A 16,839-nucleotide genomic window follows, 5' to 3' on the forward strand; every position below is an offset into this window, starting at 1 on the left:
TAGTCTCTTCAATAAATGTTGTTGGGAAAATTGGACAGATACATGGAAAAAAATGAAGCTAGACTATCAATTTACACCATACATGAGAATAAACTCAAAGTGGATAAAAAACTTAAATGTGACTCATGAATCTATAAAAATTAGAAGAAAATATAGGCAGCAAAATCTCAGATATCACACATAGCGGAATTTTCACTGATATATCACCTACGGCAAAAGAAACAAAGGAAAAAAATTAATAAATTGGACTACATCAAACTAAAAAGCTCCTGCATGGCAAAAGAAACCATCCTCAAAAGGTAAGGGGAACTCACTCTCTGGGAGAATATTTGCCAATGATACACTGGATAAGGGGTTAATATCCAAATATATATGAAGTGCTCATACAGCTCAACAAAAGTAAGGCAAACAATCCAATTTAAAAATGGGCAGAGAACCTGAATAAACACTTCTCCAAACAGGACATACAAATGGCCAAGAGATATAAGAAAAATCCTCAACATCACTGATCATCAGAGAGATGCAAACTGAAATGACTATGAAGTATCACCTCATACCTGTCAGAATGGCTGCCATCAACAAATCATCAAACAAGTGCTGGTGAGGATGTGGAAGAAAGGATACTCTAGCACACTGCTGGTGAGAATGCAGACTGGTGCAGCCACAATGGAAAACAATATGGTGTTTCTTCAAAAATTAAAAATGGAACTGCCATTTGACCTAGTGATCCCACTTCTCAGAATATATTCTAAGAAGGCTGGAACACCAATCAGGAAGAATATATGCACCCCTATGTTCATAGCAGTGCTATGTACAAAAGCTAAGATCTGGAAATAGCCCAAGTGCCCATGAGTGGATGAGTCGATAAAAAAGTGGTACATTTACACAATGGAGTACTATGCAGCTATGAGAAAAGAAGGCCCTCTTACCCTTTGAGACAGCATGGAGGGACCTGGAGAGTACTGTGCTGAATGAAATAAGCCAGTCAGGGAAAGACAAGTATCATATGATCTTACTTATTTATGGAATATAATGAACAATATAAGCTAACAATCACAATAGATCCAGAGACATGGAAGTAGGGAACAGTCTAACAAACTTCAGAGGGAATGTAATGGGGGTGGGAAGAGATAAACCAAAGAACTTATATGCATATATGCAGAACCAATGGACACAGACAGCAGTGTGGTGAGAGCAGGATGGGGGTAGGAGCAGGGAGGAGGGAATCAATGGGGGGCAAAGGGGAAACAACTGTAATACACCAATAGAGATAAAGAAAAATAAAAAATAAAATAAATAAAATAAAACAATGTACTACCAGTGATTAATTGCTAGGGATTCAATTGCAGAATAATATGGCTTTGCACTTTGTACATTTCTTTATTATATATTTAGTATATACTTTATATATTTCTTTATATAATTCTATATTATTTGTATTTTTATGATTAGCAAATACTTTTATAAATAGAAAAATAATAAAGTTAAATTTTCACACAACTAAAAAATGAGAATACTATGGGAAAATATTATGCTAATTGTATAGGGGTGTGTAGAGAGTTATGTCTGTAAAATAACATGTGCTCACCACACTATCCATATTTAAAACACATGTAGAGACACATGTTCAAATGTTTCTAAAAGTGATAAATTTTTTTTATGTCCAGGTTGTGTTATTCCAGTTAAACAATGTGTTCACCACATCTGCCACATTTCTTACACTTTGTAAATGCTCACATATAGAAGATTTCTAATGATTCAATATATATGAACAAATATAGTGTTATTTCAGTGAAAGATGATTTTCACAACATGCATATAAGCTTTGTGAAGACACATGTGTAAAAAGATGTTCTTCACAATGCTAGTTGTATATGTGAATAAATGTCATGTTATTTCATTGAAAGAAACCATTCACCACATTTGGTGAATGGCTTCCAATCTGTAATGTGACATTAATAATAAATGTCTTTAGGATTGATATAATTTCCTTACATCCAGGTTGTGTTTTTTATATGTGTTTTTTATTTTTTAGAGAGAAAGCAAGGGAAAGAGAGATGGAAACATTTATGTGAGAGAGAAACATTGATGGGCTGCCTCCTGCATGCCCCCTACTGGGGATCAGAACTGCAACCAGGGCATGTGCCCTTACTGGGAATTGAACTGGGACTTCTCAGTCCGTGGGATGATGCTCAGTCCACTGAGTGACACCAGCTAGGCATGGGTGCATTGTTTTGATGAAAATATATGTTCACCACATACGCTGCATTTAATACACTCTGTAGAGGAACACATACAAAAAGATGTTTCTAATAAACATCTTCACAATGTTAGTTGTATATGTGAATAAGAGCAATGTTATTTTATTGAAAGAATGTATTCACTATACTAGTATGCATTTAAAATATTTTGTATTTAACATTTAAAATATTTTGTAAAGGCACATGTATAAAAGATGTTTCTAAGAATGACATTTGTGTATATTAGCATTACAGAGTTTCTTTACTGAGAGAACGTGTTCAGCACATTCTGGTGCATGGAATACACTACCAAGTCACATGTATAAAAGTGTTTCTATAAGTGATAAAATTTAACTGTGTCCATGTAGTGACTTTTTCTTGAAAAATTTTTTTTACCATGTCTGCTGCATTGAATACACTTTGAAAAGGCACATGTATAGTCTCACCAGCCCTCACTCTCAAACATGCAACCTTTTTCCTACACTTTCCTCTTCACCCCAACTGGAGGAACCCCTATTTCTGCAAGGTGCACTGGAGGCCCAGGTCTAGCCCTCCACTCTGCTGTGCCTGAGGGAAGCAAGAAGAGGCCCCACCGGGAGAAAATGCCAGAGTCACCACTAGGGAGGAGTCTACTGCCCGCCCATTCACCCATCCCCCACCCCATTAACAGTGCAGCAAAGTGGTACAATAAAAAAAGACTATGTCTTCATTATATTTTGTGTTGAAAATAGTAAAGATGTTAATATAAATTTTGAAAAATCCAAATCTTGGAGGAAGTGATTTTTTTTAAGTTCTAATTTTAATCATTTAATTGAAACTGATCCAAATGATTCCAAGCATAAACAGACAGATAAATTTTATGATGTTTCGGAAAGGAGAATCTGGCCAGTCATGGCCAAGGTTAACAAAGGGGCAAAGCTTAACTGGCTTAGAATGGACCTTAATTGGAAAGACTGGGAAAATGATTCAGATAAAAACATCTTTGTTTTTTATTGTTTCTATGCGATGATGCACATGGGTGGTGATGAGGATGTAGATTTACTGGAGGTAGATGGAGCAGATGATGACTCACAAGACAGTGATGAAAAAATGCCAGATCTTTAGTAAGGAATGTTGTCATCACCAGATTTTGAGAATAAAAAGTAACTTCTCTGTAAGATTTGATAATTGAGAGAATTCCTGAGTTGACAGCTCTAAAGGCAGATACTGCACTTGCTCCTTTAATCCATTTTTCAACCTGTTTGTTTTCTTCAAGTCTTCGCTAAGGGTTGATATACACCACTGATGGGGTAATTTTAAGTCAGCTAAGGCAGTGATTTATGCACAAACATTCCATGATGTTGTTAAGGTCCTAGGCAATTGATCAGCAGTTGTGATAAATAAAAACATTTCACCTAAATCTCCTTTATTTCATACATAGATACTGACATGATAGAAAGCTCTTTGCTTACAAAATAAATAAATAAATAAGTTTTAGATTTTAGAACATGAACTCAAACTGACTGAAACAAATTGGTTGATACCTTAAACTGATAAATTGTTGTTCCTCTGGTATATTTCTCAGGGTTGTTCCATTAAAGTTTTATTTATAAAAAATTACTTCACATTATTGTACATAACTGATCACTTCTCAGTGTACAAGATGGATCTTAGCCAAAGCTAGTGAATGCCCTAACTTGGGTGTTTTGTATTGTTTGACCCTTAAACTTTCCATCTCTCAACATGGAGAATGAACAAAGGCTGTACATTGTTGCTTGAGAGTTTCTACATTTAGACCAAATTTGTACTTACACTGTCAGTATGGTAAATCAAATGAGTAGAAAAAAAAAATGTTGAGCACTATTAAATATTTTATTTATTTATGTTATTCAGTTGGTACCAGGGCTTGAAAAAAAAATCTCAACTTATGTTCATAACAGTGAGGATTTTTTTTTTTTTTTTGGTATGTGCTCCTAGTGGGAATTGAACCCATGACTCTCTAGTCCACAGGCTGATGCTCCAACCACTGAGCCGAACTGGCCAGGGCTATGTGGGAATTTTTAAAAATGTCTACATTCTTGCTTTGGTTTTTTTGGCTAATTATTCTTTTAAAAAATTTACTGAATTTATTGGAGTGACATTGGTTAATAAAATTATGTAGGTTTCAAGTGTACAATTCTATAATACATCATTTGTATATTATATTGTGTGTTTACCACCCAAAGTCAAGGCTTCTTTCATCACCATTTATCCCCCCTTTACCCTCTTCTACCTTCCCCCACCCCTTTCCCTCGGGTAATCAACATACTGTTGTCCATGTCTATGAATTTTTTTTCTCTTAGTCCTGTCATCGTTTTCACCCAATCCATCTCCCCTTTGAGAGCTGTAGGTCTGTTTTTTGTATCTTATGAGTCTGTTTCTATTTTGTTCATTAAATTCCACATATAGTGAAATTATATGGTATTTGTCTTTCTCTGACTGGCTTATTTCACTTAGCATAATACTCTTCAAGTCCATCCATGCTGTCACAAGAGGTAAGATTTCTTTCTTTTTTTTATGGCTGAATGGTATTCCATTGTGTAAATGTACCACAACTTTTGAGGGGAGGTTGTTATTAATCCTCACTCGAGGATATTTTTTTTTTCATTGATTTTAGAGAGAGTGGAAGGGAGGAAGAGAGAAGGAGAGAGAAAGAGAGAAACATTGATGTGAGAGAGACACATTGATTGGTTGCATCCCACACACGCCCTGACCTAGGACCAGTGATCAAATCTGCAACCCAGGTAGGGGCCCTTGACCAGGAATCAAACCTAAAACGCTTTGGTGTGCAGGGCGACTCTCTAACCACTGAGCTAAGCTGGCCAGAGCAATCTTGTTTATCTTTTCAAAGAACTAACTCCTAGTTTCATTGATCTTTTGTATTTTTTTTAGACTCTATTTTCTTTATTTCTGCTCTGATCTTTATTATTTCCTTCCTTCTCTTCACTTTACACTTTGTTTGTTGTTCTTTGTCAAGTTCCTTGAAGTGAAAAGTTAGTTTATTTGAGATTGTTTTTGTTTCTTGAGATAGGCCTCTAATGCTATGAATTTCCCTCTTAGGACTGCTTTCACTGTGTTCCATAGATTTGGGGTTGTTGTGTTCTCAATTTCATTTGTTTCAATGTATCTTTTGTTTTCTTCCTTGATCTCAGTGTTCACCAACTCATTGTTTAGTAACACGCTATTTAGCCTCCATGTCTTTGTGTGTTTTTTTGCTTTTTTTTTTTAGTTGATTTCTAGTTTCACAACATTATGATTAGAGAAGATCCTAGGTATGAATTCAATCTTCTTAATTTTATTGAGACTTCTTTTGTGTTTTAATATGTGGCTTATTCTATAAAATGTTCTGTGTGTGTGTGTGTGTGTGTGTGTGTGTGTGTGTGTGTGTGTCTATTTGGCTGCTTTGGGGTGATATGCTCTGAAAATGTCGATTAAATCCATCTAATCTAGTGTATCATTTAAGGCTGCTGTTTCCTTGTTGACTTACTGTCTGGAAGATCTATCCATTGATATTAATGGGGTGTTAAAGTCCCCTATAAGGACTATATTATTGTCAATATCTCTCTTTATGTCCATCAAGATTTAGGTGCTCCTTTTGTTGGGTTGTATCCTCTTGTTGGATTGCTTTCTTTATCATTATGTAGTGTCCTTCATTGTCTCCTATGATAGCCTTTGTTTTAAAGTGTATTTTGTCTGATATAAGTATTGCTGCTCCAGCTTTTTTCATTTCCATTTGCATGAAATATCTTTTTCCACTCCTTTACTTTTAGTGTCTGTGTGTCTTCCATTCTGTGGTGGGTATCTTGTAGGCAACACATATATGGGTCTTGTTTTCTTTTCCATCCAGTTATCCTATGTTTTTAATTGGAGATTATAAGCCACTTACATTTAAAATGATTATTGAGGTGGGGGAGAGATAAACCACAGAACTTATATGCATGTGTGCATGAACAATGGACATGGACAACAAAGCTGGGGACAGGGTGGGGAGGGAGGGGGGAATCAATGGGGGAAAAGGAGAAACATCTGTAACAAAAATGAATTAATTAATAAAAAATAAAATAAAGAACTTTCCAAAAAAATAATATAAATAAATAAATAAAATGATTATTGATATAAATGACATATATATATATATATATAGAGAGAGAGAGAGAGAGAGAGAGCTATTTTCCCATATAACTATGTTTTTCAGTCTCCTTTTTCTCCTCCTCCTCCTCCTTCTTCAAGAGCCTTTAACATTTCCTGTAATACTGGTTTGCTGGTAATGACTCTTTTAGCTTTATTTTTTGGTCTGGAAGCTCTTTATTTCTCCTTAGATTTTAAATGATAGCCTTTCTGGGTAAAGTGGTCTTGGTTGTACATCCTTGCTTTTCATCTCTTTGAATATTTCATGCCATTCCCTTCTGGCCTGAATGTTTCTGTTGAGAAATCAGCTGACAGGTTATGGGAGCTCCCTCAAAGGTAACTAACTGTCTTTCTCTTGCTGCTTTTAAGATTCTCTCTTTGTCTTTAGCCTTGCCATTTTTATTATGATGTGCCTTGGTGTGGCCTCTTTGGGTTCATCCTGTTTGGGACTCTCTTCACTTCCTGGACTTGTGTGTCTTTTTTCCTTTACCAGGTTAGGAAAATTTTCAGTCATTATTTCTTCAAATAGGTTCCTGATTCCTTGTATTCTCTCTTCTCCTTATGGCAGTGCTATGAGGTGAATGTTGTTATGTCTGAAGTTCTCATCACATTTCTTGAGCAACCTTATAAGCTTGCCTCCATTTTATTTAGCTATCGTTCTGAAGTTTTCTTCTGTTTTTTTTTTTTTTTTTCATTTGAGGCATGTTTCTTTATCTTCCCATTTTGGCTGCCTGTTTTTATTTGCTTCTATGTATCAGGTAGGTCTGCTATGTCTCTCAGTCTTGGTGGGTGGCCTTATGTAGTAGGTGTCCTGTGGTACCCAGTGGCACAGTCTCCTTGATCATTTGAGCTGGGTTTCTTGTGTGTGTTATGTAAGCCCTCCTGCTGTACTTGAATCTTGATTGCTATTGGACCATTTATGTGTGGGTTTAACTTTCAGGCTTGCTGACTGTGAGGATCAACCTCGACCACAGTGTATAAGCTGCTATGCAGGTACTAATCACACAAAGCAGAATTTGCCTGATCAGGGTCTGGTGCCTGTCAAGACCTCCCTTTGCATATGCTGCCTGTGAAGCTGACTGGTTCCTGCTCTGATGTTGTCTGAAGGTGGCCACTAGGTGTGTTTGTTCTGGGGCCTCTTGGGAGCGACTCTGGTATAGGCCAATGTCAGATGCTGCCCGTGACTGGCCCTCGTCAGCTGGTTTGGAGCTACAAAGCAATCCACAGTTTGTGGCTGCCTCTGCTGGGCCCGGTATGCTTGGAAAGAACCAAAATGTACACCAAAGCTGGCTATTACCAGTCCTGGACCTGGGGGCATGTCAGCAAAAGTCCCATCTTACCCCAAGATCTGCCTGTGCCTGCCTCTGCCTGCCAGCTGCCTTTTAGGCTCAGTCACTGAAAGAGCCTCTGGCAGTACTTGAGTTGCATGAGGTAGGTTCTCAGTGAGTCACCAGGTAGGGATGAGTGATGTTTCCCAGATGGATACAGGTTTAATCTCCATGGCAGTGCTGGGTGTGAGGTCACTCCACAAAATTCCCAGGTTATATAAAGTCTAGCTGCCACCCACTGGATGCCCACAGAGGTTTATGGTGGACTGGGGTCTTGGGGGTCATCTACGTGAGGCCAGCAGAGCTTCAGGCCTTAACTCTCAAGAAGGGAGGGCTCTACATGGGTAAGGCATGCAAGAGAACATTAGGCCTCATATTAGAGCCACACGATGCTATCTGTCCCAGATTTTGCTTGGTGGGGCTGCCAAAAGCCAGGAGAGTAGGGATAGTGGATCTCCGTAAGAGGGGAATACTAGTCAGGCTTGGGGGAAGTTGAAGGAAGTGGCCCCCACTCCAGATTCACACAACTCAGTCTGTCCAGATTCTGCCCAGGTCTCCTGGGGAGCTCACACTTGGTGGGTGGGGCAGGGCCATCAGGAGTTGGGAGGTTGGGGCAGCTAGGAACCCAGAGGGTGGGGCTGTCGAATCTCCTGTAAAGGGGACATGTGGTCAAGTTCATAGGAAAGTGGGTGGAATGGCCCCCACCCCAAAGCCACATAACTCAGTCACTGACATCCCTTAAGTCTGCCCAGACTTGTACATCCCTACCCAAGCAGCTAGCTGACTCTTCAGTAGGGCACAAAGTACACAGGGTGGGGCAACAAGGAGTCCAGAGGGTGGAGCTATTGCATTGTTCTAGGCTGATTCCACAGGGTGGGGGAAGGGACTCAGCACAGGGGTCATGGCAACTATCCCTTCAGCTCCAGAGCTACCAATCCCAGTCTCTCCTCACACAGCTCTAGTCTGCTCCACCCTCCCTCTGCTGGAGCCCAGGTGAGTGGCTGCAAATGAGATTTTGTGCATTGGCCCTTTAAGAAGGAGCCTGTGTCTACAGCAAACTCCCCTCTCTTCCTGGTGGACAAAATTTCGACTAATTTTTACAGCCAGATGTTATGTGGGCTCCTCTTCTCAGCTCTGGTGCTTTGGGCTGGGAAGTCCAGCATAGGGTTGAGACCCCACACTCCCCAGAGGGAACATTTGCAGCTGAGATATCCCTTCAGGATCTCAGCTACCACCTGTAGGAGTGGGGCCAACACTATCCACATTTCCGCCATTCCTACCAGTCTCGATGTGGCTCCTGCAAATCCTTGGTTATAAGACTTGTGTTCAGCTAGTTTTCAGGCTATTTAGGTTGATTTTTCTATATTTTAGTTGTAATTCCAGTTTGGTCCTGATAGGAAATGAATGTCTTTCACCTACACCTTGGATTCTAAGTTACATTCTTTCTAATAAACTGTTGGAAGACTTAAAAAACCAAAAACAAGAAAATGCACATGTATAAAAGATGACTCAAAGAATTCTAGCTGCCTTATCAGTTCTCAGACCATGATGGAATTAAACTAGATAAAACAAGGGTTGCCCAGCCCGTGTGGCTCAGTGGTTGAGCGTCCACCCATGCACCAAGATGTCGCCAGTCCGATTCCTGGTCAGGGCACATGCCCAGGATGTGGGCCAAATCCCCAGTGGGGGGCGTGCAGGAGGCGACCAGCCGATGTTCTCTCTCATTGATGTGTCTATCTTTTTCTCTAAAAATCAATTTAAAAAATATTTAAATAACACAAGGGTCAAAAAGAAATCTCATTAGAAATTTTAGTACATTTTAGATTCGATTAAAATGAAAATACAGCCCTGGAGAGTTGTTCTCAGCAGTTAGAACATCTGCCTGGGGATCAGAGAGTCCTGGGTTCAGTTCCCGCTAAGGGCATGTACCTCAGTTGCAGTTTGTCCCCGGCCCCGGTTGGGGTCGTGTGGGTGGCAGCCACTTGATGTGTTTGTCTCACATCCATGTTTCTTTCTCTCTCTCTTTCTCCTTCTCTCCCTCACACTCTATTTGAAGATAAATGCAAAACTGTCCTCAGGTAAGGATAAAAAAAACAAACAAAAAATGAAAGTACAACTTCATCAAAAAGTGCGGGAAGCAGTCAGTGCAAGCTGTGCTTAGAGGGCAATTTATGAACTGAATGCATATTATTAGGAATGAAAAGAACATCTAAAATCAATAATCTAAGTTTCCACCTTAGGAAGTAGTAACAGAAGAGAAAATTAAATCCAAAGTAAGCAAAAGAAAAATAATAATTTGAGCATAAATCAATGAAGTGGAAAACAGAAAATCCATAGAGCAAATCAATAAAACCAAAAGCTAATTCTTTGAAAATATCTTTTTTTTAAATCTTCACCCAAGGATATTTTTTCAATTTTGTTCAGATAGAGTGGGAGGGAGAATGAGGAAGAGAGAGGGAGAGAGACAGAAACATCGACATGAGAGGGACGCATCAACTGGTTGCCTCCCGCACGACCCCAACCAGGGCTGTGGACCAACTGCAACTGAGGTACTGTGCCCTTGACTGGAATCGAACCCATGACTCATTGGTCCACTGAGCCAAACTGGCCAGGGCTAAAAATATGTTAAAATTAATAAGCTTTTGTTGGATAACTAAGGAGAAAGAGAGTGGACACAAATTACTAATATCAGAAATGAAAGAAGGAATAGCTGTAGAGGTCCTATGGACATTAAAAGCAATAAAGAAAGAAAATGAATATCATGCCCACAAATTTGATAACCTAGATGACATTAACCAATTCCTTGAAAGACACAGGCTTCCAAAACTCACATAAGAAGAAACTGACTATCTGAATAAACCTATATGTATTAAAGAAACAAGAGAAAACAAACAGCTTCCCCCAAACAGAAAGCACCAGTCTCAGGGGTCCTCTGGTGAATTCTACCAGACATTTAAGACAAATTATACCAATTCTCTAAAATCTCTTTCAGATGATCGAAATAAAGAGAATTCTTCCTAAATGGTCTCAGCATTACCTTAATGCTCAAACCAGAAAGGCATTATAAAAAAAGAAAACTGCAAACTAATATACCTCGTGAACATAGAAGTAATAATTCAATAAAATATTTGCAAATCAAACCCAACAATATATAAAAATAATTAGATACTATGACCAAATGGGACTTAGTCCATATATGCAAGGCTAGTTCAACATTCAAAACCCAATTAATATAATTAATCACAACAATAGGCTTTAAGAAGGAAAACTGCATAATTACACTGATACATGAAGAAAAATATTTGACATGAATCAATATCCATTCACAGTTAGAAAAAACTCAGTAAACTAGGAAAAGTTGTGGACTTCTGAAATCTGATAAATAATATCTACAAAAAAACCTACAGCTAACAATCACACCTAAAGGTAAGAAACTTGGAGCTTTTCTGCTAAGATCAGGAACAAGGCAAGGATATCTGTTCCTTCTCAACACTCCTTTACACATCATACTGGAATTTCTAGCTAATTTAATGAGGAAAGGAAAAAAAAAAAGACAGAGAGATTGAGGATGAAGAAATAAAACTGTCTTTGTTCACAGATAACATGTCTATGTAAAATATGCAAAAGAATCAACAACGAAATTCCTGGAACCAGTAAATACTTATGGTGAGGTTACAGGATACAAAGTTGATACACATAAGTTAATCACATTCCTATATATCAGCAATGAACAAGTGAAATTAAAAAAAAATCTTACAGTCCCTGGTGCGATTTCGCGCTGCGCGTCTGTGCTGCGGGACACAAGTCGTTTATCTCCGTCCGCCTTCTCTCGCCTGGGTGCGTGCTGCCACCCCGTGGAAGATCCGGTGGACACGGACATGAGCCCTCTGAGGCCCCAGAACCATCTTTTCGGTTGTGAACTGAAGGCCGACAAAGATTATCACTTTAAGGTGGATAATGATGAAAATGAGCACCAATTATCTTTACGAACGGTCCGTTTAGGGGCTGGTGCAAAGGACGAACTGCACATTGTTGAAGCAGAGGCCATGAATTATGAAGGCAGGCCAATTAAAGTAACACTGGCAACTCTGAAAATGTCTGTACAGCCCACGGTTTCCCTTGGTGGCTTTGAAATAACACCCCCTGCGGTCTTACGGCTGAAGTGTGGTTCAGGGCCTGTGCATGTTAGTGGACAGCACTTAGTGGCTGTGGAGGAAGATGCGGAGTCAGAAGATGAAGACGAGGAGGATGTGAAACTCCTAAGTAGGTCGGGAAAGCGTTCTGCCCCCGGAAGTCGTAGCAAGGTTCACAGAAAAAAGTAAAACTTGCTGCTGATGAAGATGAGGGTGATGATGATGATGATGATGATTTTGACGATGAGGAAGCGGAAGCAAAAGCTCCAGTAAAGAAATCTATACGAGATACTCCAGACAAAAATGCACAATAATCAAACCAGAATGGAAAAGACTCAAAACCATCAACACCAAGATCAAAAGGTCAAGAATCCTTCAAAAAACAGGAAAAATCTCCTAAAACACCAAAGGGACCTAGTTCTGTAGAAGACAGTAAAGCAAAAATGCAAGCAAGTATAGAAAAGGCGCATTGAACACCCCTGGCACTACTGGTGAATTAAGCCCAGAGATGGGGAAAGAGGAAAAGGAGGGACAAGTATAGTCCATACTGAGCACCGTCAACAATCCAGACTGAAGTCTTCTGTTTTAATCTCAACCCCCTCTCCTGACTGACCACTCACTCTTAATCTCCTAAAGCACTTTTTTTACTGCTGTGATTCAGTGAACTTTTCTTTCTTCATGTTCATTTATCTCAACTCTTTACCATGTTTTAAACACCTTTGTACCTACCTAGCTGCTCAATAAATATTTGAATGAATAAAAAAAAAAATTCTTATAACATTATTTGTATTAGTGCCCCCAAAATGAAATGCTTAGTGTAAAGCTAATAAAATATATTTAAGATCTATATGAGGAATAAAAAAATAATCTGATGACTAAAAGTAAAGAATAACTAAATAAATGGAGGAATAATTCCATGTTCATGCATAGGAAGGCTCAATATTGTAAAAATATTCATTCTTCCCAACTAGAGTTCTATAGTCAAAGCAATCTCAATAAAAATTCTATGGACATTAAAAGCAATAAAGAAGTTATTTTGTGAATATTGGAAAAATATTTCAACAAATGGTGCTGGAACTGAATTTCTACATGCAAAAAGAAAGGAATCTAGACAATGACCTACTGACCTTACAGTTTCCCCAAAGATTAACCCCAAATAGATCACAGATATAACTGTAAAAGGAAAAAAAAATGAAAAACTATAAAACTACTGTAACATACCACAGGAAAAATCCAAAATAACTATGGGCATGACATTGACTTTTTAAGTAGAACAACAAAGTCATGAAAACATTAATACAAGCTTAGTTTTATTAATACTAAAACAAAACAAACAAACGAACAAGCACAAAACAAAACAAAACAAAACATTTGCTCTGCAAAAGACAATGTAAGAGAATGAGAAACAAGCCACAGATGAAGAAACAATATCTGCAAGAGACACATGGGATAAGGGATTGCCATCCAAAATATACAAAGAATGTTTAGTTCAACAGTAAGGAAATATACAACCCAATTATAAAATGGGCCAAAGACCTAACAGAAACCTTACCAAATAAGATATACAGATGTCAAAAAAGCATTAAGTGATACTATACATCATATGGCATGAGGGGTGTCGCAAATTAAAACAACAAGGCACCCTCACACACCTATTAGAATGGCCACATTCTGGAAGACTGACTATACTGTATTATGGTAAGAATGTGCACCAACAGAGACTTTCATTCATTGTTGTAAAAATGCAAAATGCCACTTTAGAAGACAGTTTGCCAGTTTCTTACAAAATTAAATATACTTCTACCTTACTATCCAGCAACCATACTCCTTGGTATATACCCAAAGTAGTTGAAGATTTATGTCCACACAAAAACTTGCTCACAGGTGTTTCTAGAAGCTTTTTTAAAAATAATTTCTAAAACTTGAAAGCAACCGAGATGTTCTTAAGTAGGTGAATGGATACGTAATATGTGGCATACCTAGACGGTGGAGTAGTACTCATTGCTAAAAAGGAATGAGCTATGAAGCCATGAAAAGACACGAAGGAACCTTAAACTCATGTTTCTAAGTTAAGGAAGACAATCTGTAAAGGCCGCCTACTGTATAGTTTTAACTATATGATATTCTGGAAAAGGCAGAATATGGAACAGTAAAAACATCAGTGGTTTCCAGAGGTTGAGGGTATGGATAAGGGTAAATAGACAAAGCACAGAGGGTTTTTAGGGTAGTGAAAATACTCTGTATGATGTTGTAATAATAGATACATGTCATTGCACATTCGTCCTAACCCATAGAACGTACAATGCCAGGAGTAAATCCTAATGCAGCCTATGGACTTCGGGTACGATGTATCGGTGTAAGCTCATCAGTTGTAACAAATGTCCCTTCTGCTGAGGGATGTTGATATTGGAGCAGCCTGTGCATGTGTGGGGGCAGAGGATGTATGGGCACTCTCTTCCTCTCCATTATGCTATGAACCAAAACTTTTCTGAGAAAAATAGTCTTTTTAAAAAGATGTTGTTAAGAGCACTAGCTGTATATGTGAATAAGCATGGTGTTATTTCATGGAAAGAATGTATACATTACACTGTGCTGCATAGAACATGCTATGTAATGTCATATGACTAAATGATATTTCTTCAGGTGACAGAATTTGCTTCATCCTGGTCATAACTTCAAACATATAAATTAGTTTATTTCTAGATTTTTGCCTTTAATATTTTCAGACCACAGTTGACTATGGGTAACTGAAACCCAGGAAACCAAAATTTTCGATAATGAAGGACTACTGTATGTTATTCCAGTGAAGGGGTTTGTTCAACACCTGTATTCTCTTAGTCTGCTCCACAGAGGCTCAGGTATATAAGTTGTTTCTAAAAGCAGTGGCTGTGCCCTGGCCGGTTTGGCTCAGCGGTTAGAGCGTCGGCCTGCAGCCCAGAGAGACCTGGGTTCGGTTCCCGCTAAGGGCACGTACCTCGGTTGCAGTTTGTCCCCGGCCCTGGTTGGTCGTGCGGGTGGCAGCCGCTCGATGTGTCCCTTTCGCGTCGATGTCTCTCTCTCTCTCTCTCTCTCTCTCTCTCTCTCTCTCTTTCTCTCTCTCCCTCTCTCTCCCTCCCACTCTATCTGAATAAAAAACAGAAAAATGTCCTCGGATGAGGATAAAAAAATTAAAAAATAAAAGCAGTAGGTATAAATATGCACATGTTCATTAAATAAATGAATGTGTTCACAAAACTATGCTGCATTTATGAAACTCTTTAAAGGCACACGTAAAAAACACATTTCTACGAATTCTGGCTGTATATGTTAATCAGCATAGTTGTTTTATTTATTTTTATTTTTAACTGGCATAGTTATTTTAGAAAGTATGTTCAATACATTGCGATGCTGGTAAAACACCTCAAAAAGACACATGTAGAAAATATGTTTCTAAGTATATTTTTATTATATAAATGTGTTTTTACAAAATGGTTTGTTTAGTAACTTGTAAGACACATCTATAAAAGATGTCTCTAAGAATGCTCCTTCTCTATGTGAATAAGAATAATTATTTCGGTGAATGAAAGTGTTTACCACTCCTGTAGTGCATTAAAACTCCTTAAAGGTGTCCGTGTAAATGTTTCTAAGAGTAGTATGTAGTTTGGTTGCATTCTTGTAAGAGTATGTGTTCACCACAATGTGCTGTGTTGAATAAACTCTGAAAAGGCACATGTATTAAGATGTTTTAAAGAATGCTAGCTATATTAGAATAAGTAAGCACTGTGCTATTTCATGAAAAGAAAGTAATATCCAACGCAAGGTGTGTGGAACACACACTATATAAAGGCACATATATAAAAAATGCTTCTGAGAGTGTAAGAATCTCAGTGCATGTGGGTAGTGACATTTCAGTGAAAGAATGTGTTCATCACATGTGTTTCATATAATTCACTCTTTATAGACACTGTTGTAAAGTTGTTCTAAGAAGGTAGCTTTATATGTGATCAATAATGATATTACTTCAAATGAATGTGTTCAATACATGGTACTGAATTTACTCTGTAAAGCACAGGAAAAGGGGATGTTTCTAAGGACAGTAGTTGTGTATACGAATAGATAAAACGTTATTTCAGTGAATGAATGTGTTCACCACACTGTGCTGCATTTAATACCCTTGGTAAAGCACAGATTGAAAGATGTTTCTAAGTATGCTAGTTGTGTAAATGAATGAAAACAGTGTTATTGAATTGAAATAATATGTTCAAAACATTGTGCTGTATGAAATACACTGGGTTACATCACAGAAATTTAAAATTTTTTTCTGAGTTATAGCATTTGTTGAATTAGATTGATTTATTTCTGTGAAAGAATTTGTTCACAATATGGCCTATTCAAAACAGTCTATAAATGTCTAGCTGTAGAAGATGATTATAAGAATGCTTCTTGTATATGTGAATACATACAGTATTATTTCATTAAAGGTACATTCAACAGTGTGTGATACATGGAATATACTATGTATGTCCCATGTATAAAATATGTTTCTGTAGTGATGGAGTTTGGATGCATCTGGGTAGCATGATTTCAGTGTAGTAATATGCTCATCACATGTGCTCTGTTTAATGAAATCTGTAAAGACCCATACACAGATGTTTCTAAGAATGCTAATTGTATATGTCAGTAAGTACAGGGTTATTTTCAGTGAATGAATATTTTCACTATACTTAGCCACATTTAAAATATCCATAATGGCACATATACCATATGCCATAACAAGTTCCTAAAACTTGTAGTTGTATATACGGGATAGTCTTACTTCAGTAGAGAAATGTGTTCACCACACGATGATGATGAAATACACTATGTATAGAAGCATGTATAGCTTTGTTTTCTTGCACCTGTGTAATGTCATTCCAGTGAAGTAATGTGGTCACCCACATATGCTGCACCGACTACATCTGCAAAGCACAGAACTAAAAATGTTTGCAAGAATACTAACTGAATATAGGAATA

At 37.9% G+C, this 16,839-nt stretch overlaps 1 protein-coding gene and 1 pseudogene across 1 annotated transcript; both read left to right on the forward strand.

Moving 5' to 3' along the window:
• Nucleotides 1–273: 273 nt before the first annotated feature.
• Nucleotides 274–3,344, forward strand: LOC118622445 (annotated as a pseudogene).
• A 180-nt stretch (nucleotides 3,345–3,524) lies between these two features.
• LOC118622447 (nucleophosmin-like) lies at nucleotides 3,525–12,320 on the forward strand. The gene is given in 5 exon segments (XM_036249806.1): nucleotides 3,525–3,529; nucleotides 7,327–7,379; nucleotides 11,474–12,019; nucleotides 12,022–12,121; nucleotides 12,206–12,320. Coding segments are annotated over 5 exon segments (819 nt in total).
• The last annotated feature ends 4,519 nt before the right edge of the window (nucleotides 12,321–16,839 follow it).

The sequence above is a fragment of the Molossus molossus genome, unplaced genomic scaffold (assembly GCF_014108415.1).
Source record: "Molossus molossus isolate mMolMol1 unplaced genomic scaffold, mMolMol1.p scaffold_m16_p_9, whole genome shotgun sequence".
NCBI classification, from domain to species: domain Eukaryota; kingdom Metazoa; phylum Chordata; class Mammalia; order Chiroptera; family Molossidae; genus Molossus; species Molossus molossus.